This window comes from Macaca thibetana, chromosome 1 (genome assembly GCF_024542745.1).
Source record: "Macaca thibetana thibetana isolate TM-01 chromosome 1, ASM2454274v1, whole genome shotgun sequence".
Taxonomy (NCBI): domain Eukaryota; kingdom Metazoa; phylum Chordata; class Mammalia; order Primates; family Cercopithecidae; genus Macaca; species Macaca thibetana.
This window is the reverse complement of record NC_065578.1, coordinates 52,066,548-52,085,490: the sequence shown is the minus strand read 5'-3', so window position 1 is coordinate 52,085,490 and position 18,943 is coordinate 52,066,548. Positions and strand designations below refer to the sequence as shown.

Below are 18,943 nucleotides of genomic sequence, written 5' to 3'. Positions count from 1 at the left end.
AAAAAAAAAAAAAAAAATCCAGAAACCAAAAGAAATGTGATTTTCACAAAAATTATAGAATCTTAGCATGAAAAGAAATTTAGAACATCTAAATTCAGCCTAGGCAACATAGTAAGACCTCATCTTTATAGAAAAAACAAAAAAATAGCCAGGCATGGTGGGGCACGCCTATAGTCCCAGCTACTCAGGAGGCTGAGGCAGGAGGATCACTTGAGCCCAGGAGGTCAAGACTGCAGTTAGCTGAGACCATATCATGCCACTGTACTCCAGCCTGGGCAACAGAGTGAGACCCTGTCTCAAAGAACAACAACAAAAACAAACAAACAAAAACAGAAGAACATTTAATTCAATCTCTTCCTTACAGATGGAAAAAAAGGCCCAGAATTTTTTATTTATTTTTTCGAGTTGGGATCTTGCTTTGTTACCCAGGCTGGAGTATAGTGGCACCATCATAGCTTACTGTAGCAGCCTCAAATTCCTCAGCTCACAAAGTCCTCCAATGTCAGTCACCCAAGTAGCTGGGACTATAGGCATGTGCAACTATGCCCAGTTAATTTTTTTTTTTTTTTTTTGAGACAGAGTCTCACTCTGTCGCCCAGGCTGGAGTGCAGTGGCATCATCTCGGCTCACTGCAACCTCCGTCTCCTAAGTTCAAGTGATTCTCCTGACTTAGCCTCCCCAGTAGCTCGGATTACAGGCACCTGCCACCAAGCCTGGCTAATTTTTGTATTTTCAGTAGAGACGGGGTTCCACCATGTAGGCCAGGCTGGTCTCGAACTCCTGACCTCAGGTGATCTGCCCACCTCAGCCTCCCAAAAAGTGCTGGGATTACAGGTGTGAGCCATGGCGCCCAGCCAGAGCTATTTTTTTTTTTTCTAAATTTGTGTAGAGACAGGGTCTTACTAATGTTGATCAGGATGGTCTTGAACTCTTGGCCTCAGGAAATCCTCCCATCTGGGCCTCCCAACCAAAGTGGTGGGATTACAGGCATGAGCCACCACAGCTGACCCAGAGTTTTTCTTTATACATTATTGCTTTTGAGCTGTAAATAAAGTTAATCGCCCATGCTGTAAAAATATATATATATATTTTTTGAGTCTCGCTCTGTCACCAGGAGGGAGTGCAGTGGCGCGATCTCGGCTCACTGCAACCTCAAGCGATTCTCCTGCCTCAGTCTCCCAAGTAGCTGGGACTACAGGAGCGCGCCACCATGCCCAGCTAATTTTTCTATTGTATTTAGTAGAGATGGGGTTTCACTATGTTGGCCAGGATGGTCTCAATTTCTTGACCTCGTGATCCACCCGCTTCAGCCTCTCAAAGTGCTGGGGAAATATCCATATTTTTAAAGAATTGCAAAAAATTACAAATAATAAAAGAAAAGATTTTTCTTAAGACCTTTCATTGTTATGTTTCACTAAAAACAACTATGTTTCAAATAAACACATGTATAAAAGAAAAATAAATAACTGCAGTTTTCTTTCCCAAGCCACTTACCACATGATCCTATTAGTCCCTTACTTAAGACCAAATTTTAACTGTTTTGATTCAAATTTATTCCACATAAATCCAGATACTCAAAGCAAAAGACACTTTGTCAGCTAAGCTTAACATTCTTTTCTTTGCTCTATGAGAGCACTTGACTCACTATAGAATAAAGCATATAATTTATTATATTCAGTGTGGTTCATTAACAATTATTAATTGAACCAAGTTAAGAAGTAATAATAAAATGTTTCTTTCTTCAATTACCTTTAAAATAGCAGGCATGGTCACCTCCATTGAAAATGTCTCTGTGAATAGCCTGCAGAGGGCTTCCTTCATAAAACATGATCTGTTCCTGTATCGGCTCAGAGCTTCTGAAATCTGACTCATACTGGCTCCTCCAGCAACCTGAAAATAAAGACGTTACCAAATAGGTTTCACCATTCATTTTTAAGCACAGGGTTTTTGGGGCATCCAGTGTTTGAGACAATAACAGATGTTCAATGAAATGTTCCATGTGTTGGCCAGGTGCAGTGGCTCACGCCTGTAATTCCAGCACTTTGGGAGGCTAAGGCAGGTGGCTCACCTGAGGTCAGGAGTTAGAGACCAGCCTGAACAATATGGTAAAACCCCGTCTCTACTAAAATTACAGAAATTAGCCAGGCGTGGTGGCAGGCGCCTGTAGTCCCAGCTACATGACAAAATATGCTGAGAGAAATTAAAGATCTAAATAAATGCAGAGATATACTGGGTTCAAGAATCAGGAGACTAGCCGGGCGCGGTGGCTCAAGCCTGTAATCCCAGCACTTTGGGAGGCCGAGACGGGCGGATCACAAGGTCAGGAGATCGAGACCATCCTGGCTAACACGGTGAAACCCCGTCTCTACTAAAAAATACAAAAAACTAGCCGGGCGAGGTGGCGGGCGCCTGTGGTCCCAGCTACTCCGGAGGCTGAGGCAGGAGAATGGCGTAAACCCGGGAGGCGGAGCTTGCAGTGAGCTGAGATCCGGCCACTGCACTCCAGCCTGGGCAACAGAGCCAGACTCAGTCTCAAAAAAAAAAAAAAAAAAAAAAAAAAAGAATCAGGAGACTAGTGCCAGGCATGGTGGCTAATGCCTGTAATCCCAACACTTCGGAAGTCTGAGGCACAAGGGTTGCTTGAGCCTAGGACTATGAGATCAGCCTGGGCAACGTAGTGAGACCTCACCTCTATTTTTCAAAACAACAGGAGACTCAACGTTATTAAATGGCAATTTTCCTCAAACTGACCTATAGATTCAAGGCAATCCCAACTAAAATACCAGTAGTCCTTTTTGTAGATATTGACAAGTTGTTTTTATGATTCATATGGAAATACAAAGAACCTAGAATAACCAAAACAATTATGAAACAGAATAACATAGTTGAAGAAGTCACATTACCTAATTTCAAGACTTCATATAAAGTTAGAGTAATCAAGACAGTAGGCCGGGCGTGATGGCTCAGGCCTGTAATCCCAACACTTTGGGAGGCCAAGGCGGGCAGATCGCCTGAGGTCAGGAGTTCAAGACCAGCCTGGCCAACATGGTGAATCCTCATCTCTACTATGAAGTACAAAAATTAGCTAGGCGTGGTGGTGCATGCCTACAGTCCCAGTTACTTAGGAGGCTGAGCTAGGAGAATCACTTGAACCTGGGAGGTGGAGGTTGCAGTGAGCAGAGATCACACCACTGCACTCTAGCCTGAGTGACAGACCGAGATTCTGTCTCAGAAAAAAAAAAAAAATATATATATATATACACACACACACACACACACACACACACACACACACACACACACATATATATATAGTATTGGTGGAGATAGACAAACAGATAAAGGTGGCTCACGCCGATAATCCCAGCACTTTGGGTGGCCGAGGCAGGCGGACCATGAGGTCAGGAGATCGAGACTATCTTGGCTAACATGGTGAAACCCCATCTCTACTAAAAACACAAAAAACTGGCCAGGCATTGTGGTGGGCACCTGTAGTCCCAGCTACTTGGGAGGCTGAGGCAGGAGAATGGCGCGAACCCGGGAGGCAGAGCTTGCAGTGAATGGAGATCGTGCTACTGCACTCCAGCCTGGGTGACAGGGCGAGACTCCATCTCAAAAAAATAAATAAATAAAAATTAAAAAAAATAAAGAGCCCAGTAATAGACTCACACGTATACGGACACCCGATTTTCAACAAAGATGTCAAGTTAATCCAAGGGAGAAGAGATAATCCTTGGTGGTGAGCTAAGATAGGACCATTGCACTCCAGCCTGGGCGACAGAGCAGGACTTGACTGTCCCCAAAAAAATTTGGAGATCTCGGCTCACAGCAGAGGTTGCAGTGAGCCGAGATCGTGCCACTGCACTCCGTCCTGGACAATAGAGTGACTCTGTCTCAATAAAAAAATTAATTAATTAAAATACAACAATTGCTAATTTCAAATCAAAAGAATAAAATGTTAACACAACGAATGAGTATACAATCACTTTACTCTCTTCCCCTAGGAAGAACAAAGGAGGTATGATTATAAAGAAAGAATTCTTTTAAAACAATAGCTCTGGGCTGGGCGCGGTGGCTCAAGCCTGTAATCCCAGCACTTTGGGAGGCCGAGGCGGGTGGATCACGAGGTCAGGAGATCGAGACTATCCTGGCTAACATGGTGAAACCCCGTCTCTACTAAAAATACAAAAAACTAGCCGGGCGTGGTGGCGGGCGCCTGTAGTCTCAGCTACTTGGGAGGCTGAGGCGGGAGAATGGCGTGAACCCGGGAGGCGGAGCTTGCAGTGAGCCGAGATCACGCCACTGCACTCCAGCCTGGGAGACACAGAGACTCTGTCTCAAAAAAAAAAAAAAAAAAAAAAAAAAAAAATAGCTCTGGGCTGGGCACGGTGGCTCATGCCTGTAATCCCAGCGCTTTGGGAGCCCAAGGCGGGTGGATCACCTGAGGTCTGGGAGTTCAAGACCAGCCTGACTAGCATGGTGAAACTCTGCCTCTACTAAAAATACAAAAAAATTAGCCAGGTGTGGTGATGCACGCCTGTAATCCCAGCTACTCGGGAAGCTGAGGTAGGAGAATCACTTGAATCTAGGAGGCAGAGGTGGCAGTGAGCCGAGATTGCGCCATTGCACTCCACCTTGGGCAACAAGAGCAAAACTCTGTCTCCACAAAACAAAAAATAATAATAATAATAGCTCTGAACCTTGGCTCTACATTATAATTAGCTAGGAGTTTTTAAAATCCTGATGCCCAGGCCAAGTCCCAGACCAATTAAATCATAATCTCTGGGGGACAGGACACAGGGATCAGTAAAGCTCCCACAGTGATTACAATGTACATCTAAGGTAAAGAACCACTGTTTTAAAAATATATATTCCTAACCACATGTATTTAAATGTATGTTCAAAAGTAACACCATGAGCCAGGCACAGTGGCACATGACTATAGTTCCAGCTACTTGGGAGGCTGAGGCAGGAGGACTGCCTGAACCCAGGAGTTCTGGGCTGTAGTGTGCATGCCAATTGGGTATCCATACCAAGCCTGGCATCAATGTTAAGCTTCCAGGAGCAGGGGACCACCAGGTTGCCTAAGGAGAGGTGAACTGATCAAGGCCAGAAATGGAGGTCAAAACTCCCATGCTAATCAGTAGTGAGGTCATGCAACATAGTGACACCTTGCCTGTAAAAATATTAAAATTTTAATTTAAAATATTTTTAAATGAATAAAAAATGAATACCATGTGCATCTATAGACTTATCCCATCATCTCATCAATGCTCAATACTTTTCTCTTAGGTAATATTTTCTTTTTTCTTTTTTTGAGACAGAGTCTCACTGTCACCCAGGATGGAGAACAGTGGCACGACCTCAGCTCACTGCAACTTCTGCCTCCCAGGTTCAAGCGATTCTCCTGGCTCAGGCTCCTGAGTAGCTGGGATTACAGGGGGGCGCCACCACACCCAGCTAATTTTTGTATTTTTAGTAGAGACAGGGTTGGCTAGGCTGGTTTCGAACTCCTGATCTCAAGTGATCCACCAGCCTTGGCCTCTCAAAGTGCTGGGATTACAGGCGTGAGCCACCATGCCAGGCCATCTTAAGTAATCTTTCTAAAATTCCTTTTTGTTTCATGTAAATGTTCCAAAGAACAACAACAATAAAAACCCCAAAATGTAAAATTGCTTATCAATACTTCACACAAAAATGTTAGCCATGTTGATCACATACCTTATCCATTATATTCTGCTCTTCACAGAGCTAAAGAACACAAGTTTTAGAGTCATACTTTGGCACAGGTCCCCGCTCTACCACTTACTTAATAGTTCCATGATTTTGGGTAAGTAGCTAAACCTCCTGAAGCTTCCACTTTCCTCATCCATGTAAAATGGGAGGATGAAAGGAGAAAACCACATGCAGAGCATGGTGCCCCACTCCTGTAATCCCAGCACTTTGGAAGGCGGAGGTGGGCAGATCACCTGAGGTCAGGAGTTCGAGACCAGCCTGGCCAACATGGTGAAACCCTGTCTCTACTAAAAATAAAAAATTAGCTGGGCATGGTGGCAAGGAGCCGAGATGGTGCCACCGCACTCCACCCTGGGCAACAGAGGGATACTCTGTCGCAAAAAAAAAAAAAAAAAAAAAAAAAACAAAACAAAAAAAAAACGGTCCTGATTATCAAGCCAACATGGAGGCTGGGACTGTATCTTTTTTTTTTTTTTGAGACTGAGTTTCGCTTTTGGCCAGGCTGGAATGCGGTAGTGCAGTCTCAGCTAACTGCAACCTCCACCTCCCGGGTTCAAGCGATTCTCCTGCCTCAGCCTCCCAAGTAGCTGGGATTATAGGCGCCCGCCACCACACCAGGCTAATTTTTGTATTTTTAGTACAGACCAGGTTTCACCATGTTGGCCAGGCTGGCCTCGGACTCCTGACCTCAAGTGATCTGCCCGCCTCGGCCTCCCAAAGTGCTGGGATTACAGGCGTGAGCCACCGTGCTCAGCCTATATCTTAATATTATATTCTCACGTGTGGCTGGGCACGGTGGCTCACGCCTGTAATTCCAGCACTTTGGGAGGCCAAGGCAGGCAGATCACCTGAGGTCAGGAGTCTGAGACCAGCCTGACCAACATGAAGAAACCCAATCTCTATTAAAAATACAAAACTACCCAGGTGTGATGGCACATGCCTGTAATCCCAGCTACTCGGGAGGCAGAGGCAGGAGAATCGCTTGAACCCAGGAGGCGGAGGTTGCAGTGAGCCGAGATCGCACCATTGCACTCCAGCCTGGGCAACAAGAGCAAAACTCCATCTCAAAAAATAATAATATTCTCACAACCTACCACGTAGTAGGTGCACAATAATCGTTAATTATTAAATAAGCTGTTTAAAGATTTTTTTATCTGTCTCCGTAACCCTAATACCTGGTAAAAATTCTGGTCTATAGCACAAGTTTAATAATGTTCTAAACAAATGAAACAAAACTTATTTAGATAAGAACAAACCCTCAAGCCTTGCTTTGCAGTAAAGAAGTCAGAAGTGCCAGCATCCGTGGCCAATAGTCCCACAAATTGCATGGCAGGCCGCTGTTGTATAAATAGTTCTACAGCTTCATCAGTGATGCAACTGCCCCCAGAAATATCCAATGACACAACATTGGGCAGGATATCCTTCTGCTGTAGCAAATGAAAAGCTAGGTCTGATTTGAGTTGCCTGTGAACAGAAATATCAAGGTGAAGCAGACATGTAAGTCCTCTAATGACTGCAAGAATTTGTGGTTTGGTCATGCTCAGGCATTTTAGATAGTGCATTGTAAGAGACTTCAATCGATCCTTACAGGTAAGCAGTGCAGAAATATCAGTGACCAGAGTATTAGAGATATCTAAGCTTTCCAGTCTTGGTAACTGAGAAACATTAGCCAGGTCTTCAGTATGAAAACAAACATTAAAAACACTTAAAATGCGAAGACCAGTGAGCTGACTAAAGAACAGTAATCTTGAATTTTGAGGGATGCTTGTCGAGTCTAACAGGAGACACCGGAGGTTTTGCTGGATCCAGCTATTGCTGCAGAGTCCACTTATGATGTCTGGAACTGGGAGGTCAGCATGCACTGCAGTAGCGTTCAGTTCAATGAGCTTATGATGGCAGAAGGCTTTTATGAATGCAGCTGTAGAGATTTTAGCTTTTTGGATATTGACCAGCTTCAGTTTCATTTGGTTGCCTCGGAAAATGCTTGCTGTTCTGTCAGTCAGCTTGCCTATAAAAGAACCAGAACCAACTTGTAATGACGACTAGATCTCATGTCTTTCCAGGATAAAATGTGGCAAAGAAGACAGATGCTAATAATAACAATAATGACAACATTTACTGCTCTGTGCTAGCATTGTTCTAAACTCCTTTAGTAAGATTATTATCTCGGCCGGGCGCGGCGGCTCAAGCCTGTAATCCCAGCACTTTGGGAGGCCGAGACGGGCGGATCACGAGGTCAGGAGATCGAGACCATCCTGGCGAACACGGTGAAATCCCGTCTCTACTAAAAAGTACAAAAAAACTAGCTGGGCGAGGTGGCGGGCGCCTGTAGTCCCAGCTACTCATTGCTCAGGCACGAGAATTGCTTGAACCTGGGAGGGAGGCGGAACAGTGAGCCAAGTAGGTGCCACTGCACTCCAGCCTAAGAGACACAGACTAAGACTGTTGCTAACCAAAAAAAAAAGAAAGAAAAAAGAAAAATTTAGGCTGTGCACAGTGGCTTATGCTTGTAACCCCAGCACTTTGGGAGTCCCAGGCATGTGGACTGCTTGAGCCCAGGAGTTTAGAGAGCAGCCTGGGCAACATGGGGACACTCCGTCTCTACAAAAAAAAAATGTTGAATTAGCCAGGCATGGTAGTGCACACCTGTAGTCCCAGTTACTCAGGAGGCTGAGATAGGAGGATCACTTGGGCCCAGGAATTTGAAGTTACAGTAAACCATAATCACACCACTACAGTCCAGCCTGGGCGACAGAGTGAGACCCTGTCTCAAAAAAAATAAAATAGGCTGGATGCGGTGGCTCACACCTGTAATTGAAGCACTTTGGGAGGCTGAGGCAGGCAGATTAGTTGAGGTCAGGAGTTTGAGATCAGGAGTTCGAGACCAGCCTGGCCAACATGGTGAAACCCATTTTTACTAAAAATATAAAAAGTTGGCAAGGCGTGGTGGCAGGCCCCTGTAATCAAAGCGGGAGGCTGAGGCAGGAGAAATGCTTTAACTTGGGAGGCAGAGGTTGCAGTGAGCTAAGTCATGGCAGCGAGTTAAGATCACACCACGGCACTCCAGCCTGGGCAACAAGAGCAAAACTCTGTCTCAAAAAAATAAAAAATAAAAAAATAAAAACAGCAGCATTCAATGAGGTAGGAAGAAAATCAGGAAAATATGATGACTCAGCTGCCCAGAGAAAAGTGCAGGACACCAAGGGAGCAATTAGTAACATGATTCAGGAGTTTAGGATAACGGGCTGAGAACTCTGGGGAAGGACAGTAGAGGAGGTAAAATAAACCAAGGAAAATCACATAAGGAGTGTTCAGAGTGAGAAAAGTATCCAAGACAGGTCCTTAAGAAGCACAAAATACTTAAGGTGCAGATAGAAAAACAGAAGGAAATTGTGGAAGAGTAATCCAGGACACAAGAAAAAAAACAAAACAGAAAACTACTCTAAACCAGAAAGGTGAAGGAGAGTAATGACCACTAAAAGTCAAACCAACAAGAAACGCTGACAATTTTTTTTTTCACTTTTGTTGCCCAGGCAACCTCTGCCTCCCAGCTTCAAGCAATTCTCCTGACTCAGCCTCCCGAGTAGCTGGGATTACAGGCATGTGCTACCATGCCCAGCTAATTTTTGTATTTATTTTTAGTAGAGACAGGGTTTCTCCATGCTGGTCAAGCTGGTCTCAAACTCCTGACCTCAGGTGATCCACCCGCCTTGGCCTCCCAAAGTGCTGAGATTGGCGTGAGCCAATGCACCTGGCCAATTTTTTTTTTTTTTGAGACAGAGCCTTGCTCGGTCGCCCAGGCTGGAGTGCAGTGGCCGGATCTCAGCTCACTGCAAGCTCCACCTCCCGGGTTTACGCCATTCTCCTGCCTCAGCCTCCCGAGTAGCTGGGACTACAGGCACCCACCACCTCACCCGGCTAGTTTTTTGTGTTTTTTTTAGTAGAGACAGGGTTTCGCTGTGTTAGCCAGGATGGTCGATCTCCTGACCTCGTGATCCGCCCGTCTCGGCCTCTCAAAGTACTGGGATTACAGGCTTGAGCCACCGCGCCCGGCCCAATTTTTTTTTTTTTTTTGAGACGGAGTCTCGCTGTGTCGCCCAGGCTGGAGTGCAGTGGCAGGATCTCAACTCACTGCAAGCTCCGCCTCCCGGGTTCACGCCATTCTCCCGCCTCAGCCTCGTCTCAGCCTCCGAGTAGCTGGGACTACAGCTGCCGCCACCACGCCCGGCTAGTTTTTTGTATTTTTAGTAGAGACGGGGTTTCACCATGTTAGCCAGGATGGTCTCGATCTCCTGACCTCGTGATCCACCCGCCTCGGCCTCCCAAAGTGCTGGGATTACAGGCTTGAGCCACCCCGCCCGGCCTTTTTTTTTTTCCTTTTAAGAGACAGAGTCTCACTCCTGCCCAGGAATGCAGTGCAATGGCGTGATTATAGCTCACTATAGCCTCGAAAGCCTGGTTCCAAGCAGTCTTCCGGCCTAGACCTTCCAAAGTGCTGGGATTACAGGCATGAACCACCGTGCCCAGCCACTCCTGATAATTTAAGGGATCTAGGCAATGATCATCCACCTATGGCCGCCGCCATCACAAAAACAAACCAACCTTATCAATTCCCTGAAGAAAGCACATAGCACCACTCCAAGAGTTAAAAAAAAAAAAAAACCGACATGAACTTGATCAAGCATCTACCTCCAACGTTGAAATGACAGGATATACGGGGATTGGAGGAACACGTCAAAATCATAGCACTTATATGACAAAATACCTATTACAAGAAACTTTATGCAACAAATGATCAGTTTTATAATCTGGGGTTACAGGTGTGAGCCACCACATCCGGCCGTAGTTTCTGTATTTTTAGTACAGATGGGGTTTCACCATGTTGGCCAGGCTGGTCCCAAACTCCTGACCTCAAATGATCTGCCTGCCTCAGCCTCCCAAAGTGCTGGGATTACAGGCATGAGGCACTGTGCCTGGCCCATAATCAATTTCAGAACCTCAAAATTTCCATCACCTCAGAAAGAAACCTTGTGCCCGTTAAGATTTTACTTCCTTTTTCTCACATCCCTCCAGCCCTAAGCAACCACTAGTCTACTTTCCATCTCTATGGATTTGCCTGTTCTGAACATTTAATATAAATTAAATCATCCAATATGTGGTCTTGTGTGCCAAACTTTTTTCATTTAGCATGTTTTTAAGGCTCACATTGTGCAACATGTATATCTGTACTTGTTCCTTTTTATAGTCGCATATTCTACTGTATGGACATACCACATTGTATTTATCTGTTTTTCAGTTGATGGACATTTGTGTTGTTTTCACTTTTGGGCTATTATGAATAATATGGTACCATAAAGATATGTGTACACATTTTATTTTTAAACTTAAAAAAAATGTATTCCAAACTTTCTCTGCCCCATATGAATCTGCAGGAATGTGTAAAAGTTTCTATGTGGATATAAGTTTTCATTTCTCTGAGTGAAATTGCTGGATCAAATGGTAAATCGTTATCTTTTTGAGAACTGCCAGACTGTTGTTTGTGGCTGTGCTATTTTACATTCCCGCCAGCAGTGTCCAAGAGTTTCTCCACGTTCTCACCAAGACTCATCTGACATTTTGATAATAGCCATCCTAGTGGATGTGAAATAGTATCTGTTGGGCTTTTAATCTGCATTTCCCTAACGGTGTTGAGCAACTTGTCATGTGCTTATTGGCCATTTGTGTCTTTTTTTTTGAGACAGAGTCTCTGTTGCCCAGGCTGGAGTGCAGTGGCACGATCTCGGCTCACCACAACCTCCGCCTCCTGAGTTCAAGTGATTCTCCTGCCTCAGCCTTTATGCTACCATAAAGACATGTTTAAAATTTTAGTTTGTGTTATTCTAGAAACTTGTCCCTTTCGTGAAAGTTATCGAATTTATTGGCATACACTTGTTCACAGTATTCCTTTCTAATCCATTTCATTTCTATAAGGTTAGTAGTTGTGTTCCCTCTTTCATTTCTTTTGCATTTTATTTTTGATACATAATTGTACATATTTGGGGGTATAGTGTGCTATTTCTATATGCATATATATATTGTGATCATCAAATCAAGGTATTTAGTATATCCATGACCTTACCCATTTATCCTTTTTTTGTGGTGGGAACATTCAAAATCCTATCTATTTTGAAATATATAATACATTATTATTAATCATAGAAACCCTACTGTGTAATAGGCCACCGGAATTTATTCCTCCTATCTAACTCTAACTTTGTACCTGTTGAGTAATCTCTCCCTATTTCTCCTTTCTTCCCCTCTCCCCAGCCTCTGGTAACTACTATTCTATTCTTTTCTTCTATGAGATCAACTTCTTTAGATTCCGTGAGTGAGATCATGTGGTATTTATCTTTCTGTGCCTGGCTTATTTCACTTAACATAATGTCCTTCAAGTTCATTTATGTTGCCGCACATGACAGGATTTTATTTTTTTTTTATGGCTGAATAGTATTCTACTATGTGCATATTCCACATTTTCTTCATACATTCCTCCACTGATAGACACTTAGATTGATTCCATACCTTGGCTATTATGAAGAGTGCTGCAGTATATTTTTATACATTCATGACAAATCCTTTTCTTACCTTTTGATATTTCTATGCTACAAAGTTTGCGAGTTTTTTCAAATTGTTGCAAATCTCCAAAAAAAAACCTGCAGTATATTTACTGAAAAAGATTTGCATATGGGTGGATCTGTACAGTTCGAACTTGTGTTTTTCTCGGGAGACTGAGGTGGGAAAACTGCTTGAGCTGAGGTCAAGGCAGCAGTGAGCTATGATAGTGCCACTACACTCCAGCCTGGGCACCAGAGCAAGACCCCATCTCAAAAAAAAAACATTATCAAGCAGAATAAACAAAACAAAACTTAAAAAGCAGTAGCACATAAAAATGACCAAGTGGGATTTGTCCAAGGGATACAAGGTTGGTTTAACATGCAAAAAGCAATTATGTAATATACAATAAATAGGCCAGGCACAGTGGCTCATGCATGTAACTCTAGCACTTTGGGAAGCCATTGCACTACAGCCTGGGCAACAAGAACAAAACTGTCTCAAAAAAAAAAAGAGAAGCCAGGCACAGTGGTTCACGCCTGTAATCCCAGCACTTTGGGAGGCCAAGGCCGGTGGATCATGAGGTCAGGAGTTCGAGACCAGCCTGGCCAACATAGTGAAACACCGCCTCTGCTAAAAATACAAAAATTAGCTGGGCATGGTGGCAAGCGCCTACAGTCCCAGCTACTTGGGAGGCTGAGGCAGGAGAATCATTTGAGCTTGGGAGGAGGAGGTTGTGGTGAGCCGAGATCACGCCACTGCACTCCAGCCTGGGCAACAGAGACTCTGTCTCAAAACAAAACAAAACAAAACAAAACATAAATGGCCAATAAGCACATGAAAAGCTGCTCAACACTGTTAGTCACTAGGGAAATGCAAATTAAAAGCCCAACAGATACTATTTCACATCCACTAGGATGGCTATAATCAAAATGTCAGATGAGTCTTGGTGAGAACGTGGAGACACTCTTGGACACTGCTGGTGGGAATATCCATAGAGATGAAAAGTAGACTAGTGGTTGCTTAGGGCTAGAGGGATGTGGGAAAAAGGAAGTAAAATCTAACGGGCACAAGGTTTCTTTCTGAAGTGATGGAAATTTCGAGGTTCTAAAATTGATTATGGGCCAGGCACGGTGCCTCACACCGGACGTGATGGCTCACACCTGTAATCCCAAGTTATAAATAAATAAATAATAAAATGCCCTTTTTTTCCTTTCTGTTTTTAGTGGAGTTCTTTAAGCACAGCTACAATGGGAGGTAAGACTCATAACCATAATGAAAAGAATGGTAAACAAGACTATAGCAAGAGCATTTTGAAAAAGCTAGAGAGCAGGCCGGGCGTGGTGTCTCACGCCTGTAATCCCAGGACTTCGGGAGGCCAAGGCAGGCGGATCACCTGAAGTCAGGAGTTCGAGACCAGCCTGGCCAATGTGGTAAAACCCCGTCTCTACTAAAAATACAAAAATCAGCCAGGCATGGTGGTGGGCGCCTGTAATCCCAGCTACTTGGGAGGCTGAGGCAGGAGAATCGCTTGAACCCAGGAAGTGGAGGTTGCAGTGAGCCAAGATTGTGCCACTATACTCCAGTCTTGGTGACAAGAGCGAAACTCCATCCCCCAAAAAAAAGAAAGCTAGAGAGCAGATGGATAAGTGATAACTTAGTAAGTGAAGAGTGGAAAACCAAGTCAATAGCAGGGCTAGCCTAGAAGACAATTTCCATCATGGAATCCCAGAAAGAGTGAGTCTCAACTTCCAGACAAATGAAATGGAAATACTTTGTGAGAATCACAATAGGAACTGTGTGTGAAAGTGCTTTTCAAATAGTAAAGTACTGCAAGAGCTGACTTTAGAAAAGGCTTATCACTACCTTGCCAAGTCATCACCCTGAGAAATCGATCAGCTACTTCCTGAGGGAAACTCCAATGCTCCGGAAGGCACAGCGTTCCATCAGGTCTTTCAGAACATAGTTTCTCCAGGTTAGCAATCAGGACATTCAGGCAGATGTTGACCAAAGTGTAGGGAGATGCCTCTTCCTAGCAAACAAAACCCCAAACAAATTTTGTTAGAACACATCTGCAAAAATTCAACATAAAACTAGTCATGCCATACATATTCCATTTGATGAGGGTATGTGAAGAAACATCCTTCATACTCTAATAATGATTTATATGTAACGAAACCACCTCATTCCAACGTTAACTGAATGGAAAATTTAATCTGTTGTCTCTTCTGTTGTACAGCTGTCCCTCAAAACCTGCATGAGATTGGTTCCAGAACTCCCCGACCAGCATCTACAGATGCTCAAGTCCCCTTACATAAAATGGTGTAATGTTTGCATATAACCTATGCAGACATTCTCATACACTATAAATCATTTCTAAATTACTTATAAGCACTAATACAGTATAAATGCATTATACTGTATTGTTTACAGAATGACAAGAAAAAAGTCTGGACATGTTCAGTACAGATGCAGGTTTTTTCCCCCAAATATTTTCCATCCAAAGTTGGCTGAATTCACAGATACTGAACCCACAGTCAGAAAGAACATATTGTATCTTGAAAAACATTAAGTTCTTTTTTTCTTTTTTTTGAAACAGGGTCTCACTATCGCCTAGGCTGGAGTGCAGTGGCACAATCATAGCTGAATGCAGCTTTGACTTTCCCAGTCAGTTGATCCTTCCACCTTAGCCTCCTGAGTAACTGGGACTACAAGCTCATGCCACCACGCCCAGCTAATTTTTGTACATTTTATAGAGTCCCACTTTGTTGCCCAAGCTAGTCTCAAAACTCCTGGGCTCAAGAGATCCTCCCACCTTAGCCTCCCCAAGTGCTGGATTACAGGCATGAGCCACCGCACCTGGCCCCAATATTAAGTTCTCTTAATCCTTTACCTGTTCTGTGCTAGCCACTGAAAATACAGAGATGGGTAAGATACAGTTCTAGTCCCTTTAGAGTTAACATTTACTGAAGAATACAAACAAGAAATTGACAATTTCAGCGCAACATTTGGAACACTTCAAGCAGAGATCACATGGTCATTCATTCAACAAATATATATTCATTGATTATCATGTGTCTACTCCCAAAACTATTCACAACCTCAAACGGTGATACATTCAAGGTCCTATGAAAGTGTAAGAAACTGACAGGAAGGTGAGGCTACAAAGTCATGTACAGACTCATGATTTTTGGAATTACAATGGTATAAAGTAGAAACCATACTTGAAATTTTGAGTTTTGATCTCTTCCCGGGCTAGTGACATATAATATGATATTCTTTCAATGCTGGTCAGCAGAGTGAGCTGCAGCTCCCAGTCAGCCACACGATCACAAGGGTGAACAAATACTACTTGATATCTTCTTGAACACTATGCCTGCTAAACCATCAACAAGTGTCAGTGGGCTCCAATGTTTAGAAGGGCAACATTGGAGAGCAATAGGGCATTGAAGGGCAATAGTGACCCTATTGATGTAGCTTCTCCATCTAAATTAACTTTTAGTTCAATGCTTCAAACATTCTTCAGGCCCAGAGTGCTTTCAGCTGTATATGTTAACAGTGAGTACCCATATGATCACTGTTTTTCACTGTCAGTATCAATAAATTCCATGAGATATTCAACAATATAATGAAATGGGCTTTGTGCTGGATGATTTTGTTCAACTGTAGGCTAATGTAAGAGTTCTGAGCACATTTAAGGTAGGTCAGACTAACCTATATTTGGTAGGTTATGAGTATTAAATGCATTTTGAACTTAGAATATTTTAAATTCACAAGGGTTTTATTGGGACATAACCCTATCGTAAAGCAAAAAATGCTTTTCTCCTCTACAAAACAGGAAGGCTGGCCAAGCGTGGTAGCTGTTAATTCCTGCACTTTGGGAGGCCGAGGTGGGTGAGTCACTTGAGGTCATGAGTTTGAGACCAGGCTGGCCAACATAGCAAAACCCTGTTTTTACTAAAAATACAAAAATTAGCCAGGCATGGTAGCACATGCCTATCTATAGTCCCAGCTACTCAGGAGCCTTGAGGCAGGAGAATCCCTCGAACCCAGAAGGCTAGAGAGTGCAGTGAGCTGAGATAGCATCACTGCACTCCAGCATGGGTGACAGACGCCATGTCAAAAAAAAAAGGTGCTCTAAAATTAACTGTCGGGCAAGGTGCAGAGGCTCACTCCTGTAATCACACCACTCTGGGAAGATGAGGTGGGTGGATCATCTGAGTTCGAGACCAGCCTGGCCAACATGGTGAAACCCCGTCTTCACTAAAAATACAAAAATTGGCCAGGCACGGAGGCTCACACCTGTAATGCCAGCATTTTGGGAGGCCGAAGCAGTTGGATCATGAGGTCAGGAGTTTGAGACCAGCCTGGCCAACATAGTGAAACCCCGTCTCTAATAAAAATACGAAAAATTAGCCAAGGGTGGTGGCAGGCGCCTGTAATCCTAGCTACTGGGAAGGCAGAGGCAGGAGAATCACTTGAACCCGGGAGGCGGAGGTTGCAGCGAGCCACGATTGTGCCACTGCACACCAGCCCAGGTGACGGTGCGAGACTCCGTCACAAAAAAAAAAAAAAAAAAAAAAAAAAAAAATTAGGAAGGCACGGTGGCAGGAGCCTGTAATCCCAGCTACTCAGGAGGCTGAGGCAGCAGAATCACTTGAACAAGGGAGGTGGAGGTTGCAGTGAGCTGAGATCACACCACTGCACTCCAACCTGGGTGACAGAGTGAGACTACATCTCAAAAAATAAAAAATAAAATAAAATAAAAGTAATTAATTAATTAAAATAAATAATAAAATAAACTGTAGGCCAGGGATGGTGGCTCACACCTGTAATTCCAGCACTTTGGGAGGCAGAGGCGGGCTGATCACTTGAGGTTAGGAGTTCAAGACCAACCTGGTCAACATGTTGAAACCCCATCCCTACTAAAAATACAAAAATTAGCTGGGTGTGATGGCTCACGCCTGTAATCCCAGCTACTCGGGAGGCTGAGGCAGGAGAATCACTTGTACCCGGGAGGCAGAGGTTGTAGTGAGCCCAGATCGTGCCATTACACTCCAGCCTGGGTGACAGAGTGAGACCCTGTCTCAATAATAATAATAATAATAATAATAATAAATTGACTGTGGTAAGGTTACGCATCTATGAAAAGTCTCCTGGTCAGGCACAGTGGCTCACACGTGTAATCCCAGCATGAAAGGTCAAGACAGGTAGATCATGTGAGCTGAGGAGTTCAAGACCAGATGTGGAAACATGGCAAAACCCTGTCTCCACAAAAAATACAAAAAAATTAGTCGAAAGTGGTAGGGTGTGCCTGAGTCCCAGCTACCTGGGGGGGCTGAGGCAGGAGAATTGCTCCAGCCCAGGAGGTCAAGGCTGCAGTGAGGCAATGAGCCATGACTGCACCACTCCACTCCAGCCTAGGTGACAAAATGAGACCCTGTCTCAAAAAAAAAATATATATATATAAGTCTCTGAATTGCAAAATATATATAGACACTCAAAGTAGCATCCATAAAGTTCAGCTTACAATAAAATATCAGACATGAGAAGCAGGAAAAAAAAGTCAATAGAAAAAAATCCCAAAATAACTTTAATAACCTAACAGACAGGAATTTAAAACAGCTATTATAATTCACGGGTTTAAAACAGAACATGAACACAATAAGAGAACAAATATGGAAACACCAGAAAAACAGAAGATATGAAAAAGACCAAAAGGAAATGTCTAGAGTTGAAAAAATACACCAGGCCAGACACAGTGGCTCACGCCTGTAATCCCAAAGATTTTGGAGGCCGAGGTGGGCAGATCACAAGGTCGGGAGATCGAGACCATCCTGGCCAACACAGTAAAACCTCGCCTCTACTAAAAATACAAAAATTAGAAGCTGGGCGCAATGGCTCATGTCTGTAATCCCAGCATATTGGGGAAAAAAAAAAAAAAAAAAAAACAAAAAAAAAAAACACAGCAGATAGGATTATCAGCACATCAGAACTACAAAATAAGAGATCACTAAAGATGAAGTCAGGACAATAGAAATGACTCAAACTGAAACAGAAAAAGGCTGGGGAAAAAGTTGAAAACCATGGTGCCCCAATTAAGGCACTTCTTAACCGATCTTAAGCAGCCTATTAGAAATGTATAATTGAAACTCTAGGCCAGCATGGTGGTTCACGTCTGTAATCCCAGCACACTTGGAGGCCCAGGCAGGCAGATCACTTGAGGCCAGGAGTTCGAGACCAGTCTGGCCAACATGGTGAAACTCCATCTCTACTAAAAATACAAAAAAATTAGCTGGGCATGTTGGCACACACCTGTAAATCCCAGTTACTCAGGAGGCTGAGACATGAGAGTCCCTTGAGCCCAGGAGGCAGAAGGTTGCAGTGAGCGGAGATCGCGCCACTGCACTCCAGTCTGAGCGACAGAGCAAGACTTGGTCTCAAAAACAGTAAAGAGGCTGGGCACGGTGGCTCACGCCTGTAATCCCAGCACTTTGGGAGGCTGAAGTGGGCAGATCACAAGGTCAGGAGATTGAGATCATCCTGGCAAACATGGTGAAACTCCATCTCTACTAAAAATACAAAAATCAACTGGGTGTGGTGGCGTGTGCCTGTA

At 43.8% G+C, this 18,943-nt stretch overlaps 1 protein-coding gene across 3 annotated transcripts in view; it reads right to left on the bottom strand.

Moving 5' to 3' along the window:
- ZYG11A (zyg-11 family member A, cell cycle regulator) overlaps window positions 1-18,943 on the bottom strand; it is a 61,322-nt gene that overhangs the window by 34,979 nt on the left and 7,400 nt on the right. For all 3 annotated transcript variants that reach the window (XM_050803021.1, XM_050803030.1, XM_050803040.1), the window contains exons 2-4: window positions 14,194-14,359; window positions 6,993-7,744; window positions 1,750-1,890 (exon numbers count right to left, since the gene is read on the bottom strand). In XM_050803021.1, the coding sequence (XP_050658978.1) occupies window positions 1,750-1,890; window positions 6,993-7,744; window positions 14,194-14,359 (1,059 nt within the window). The remainder of the gene's footprint in view (window positions 1-1,749; window positions 1,891-6,992; window positions 7,745-14,193; window positions 14,360-18,943) is intronic.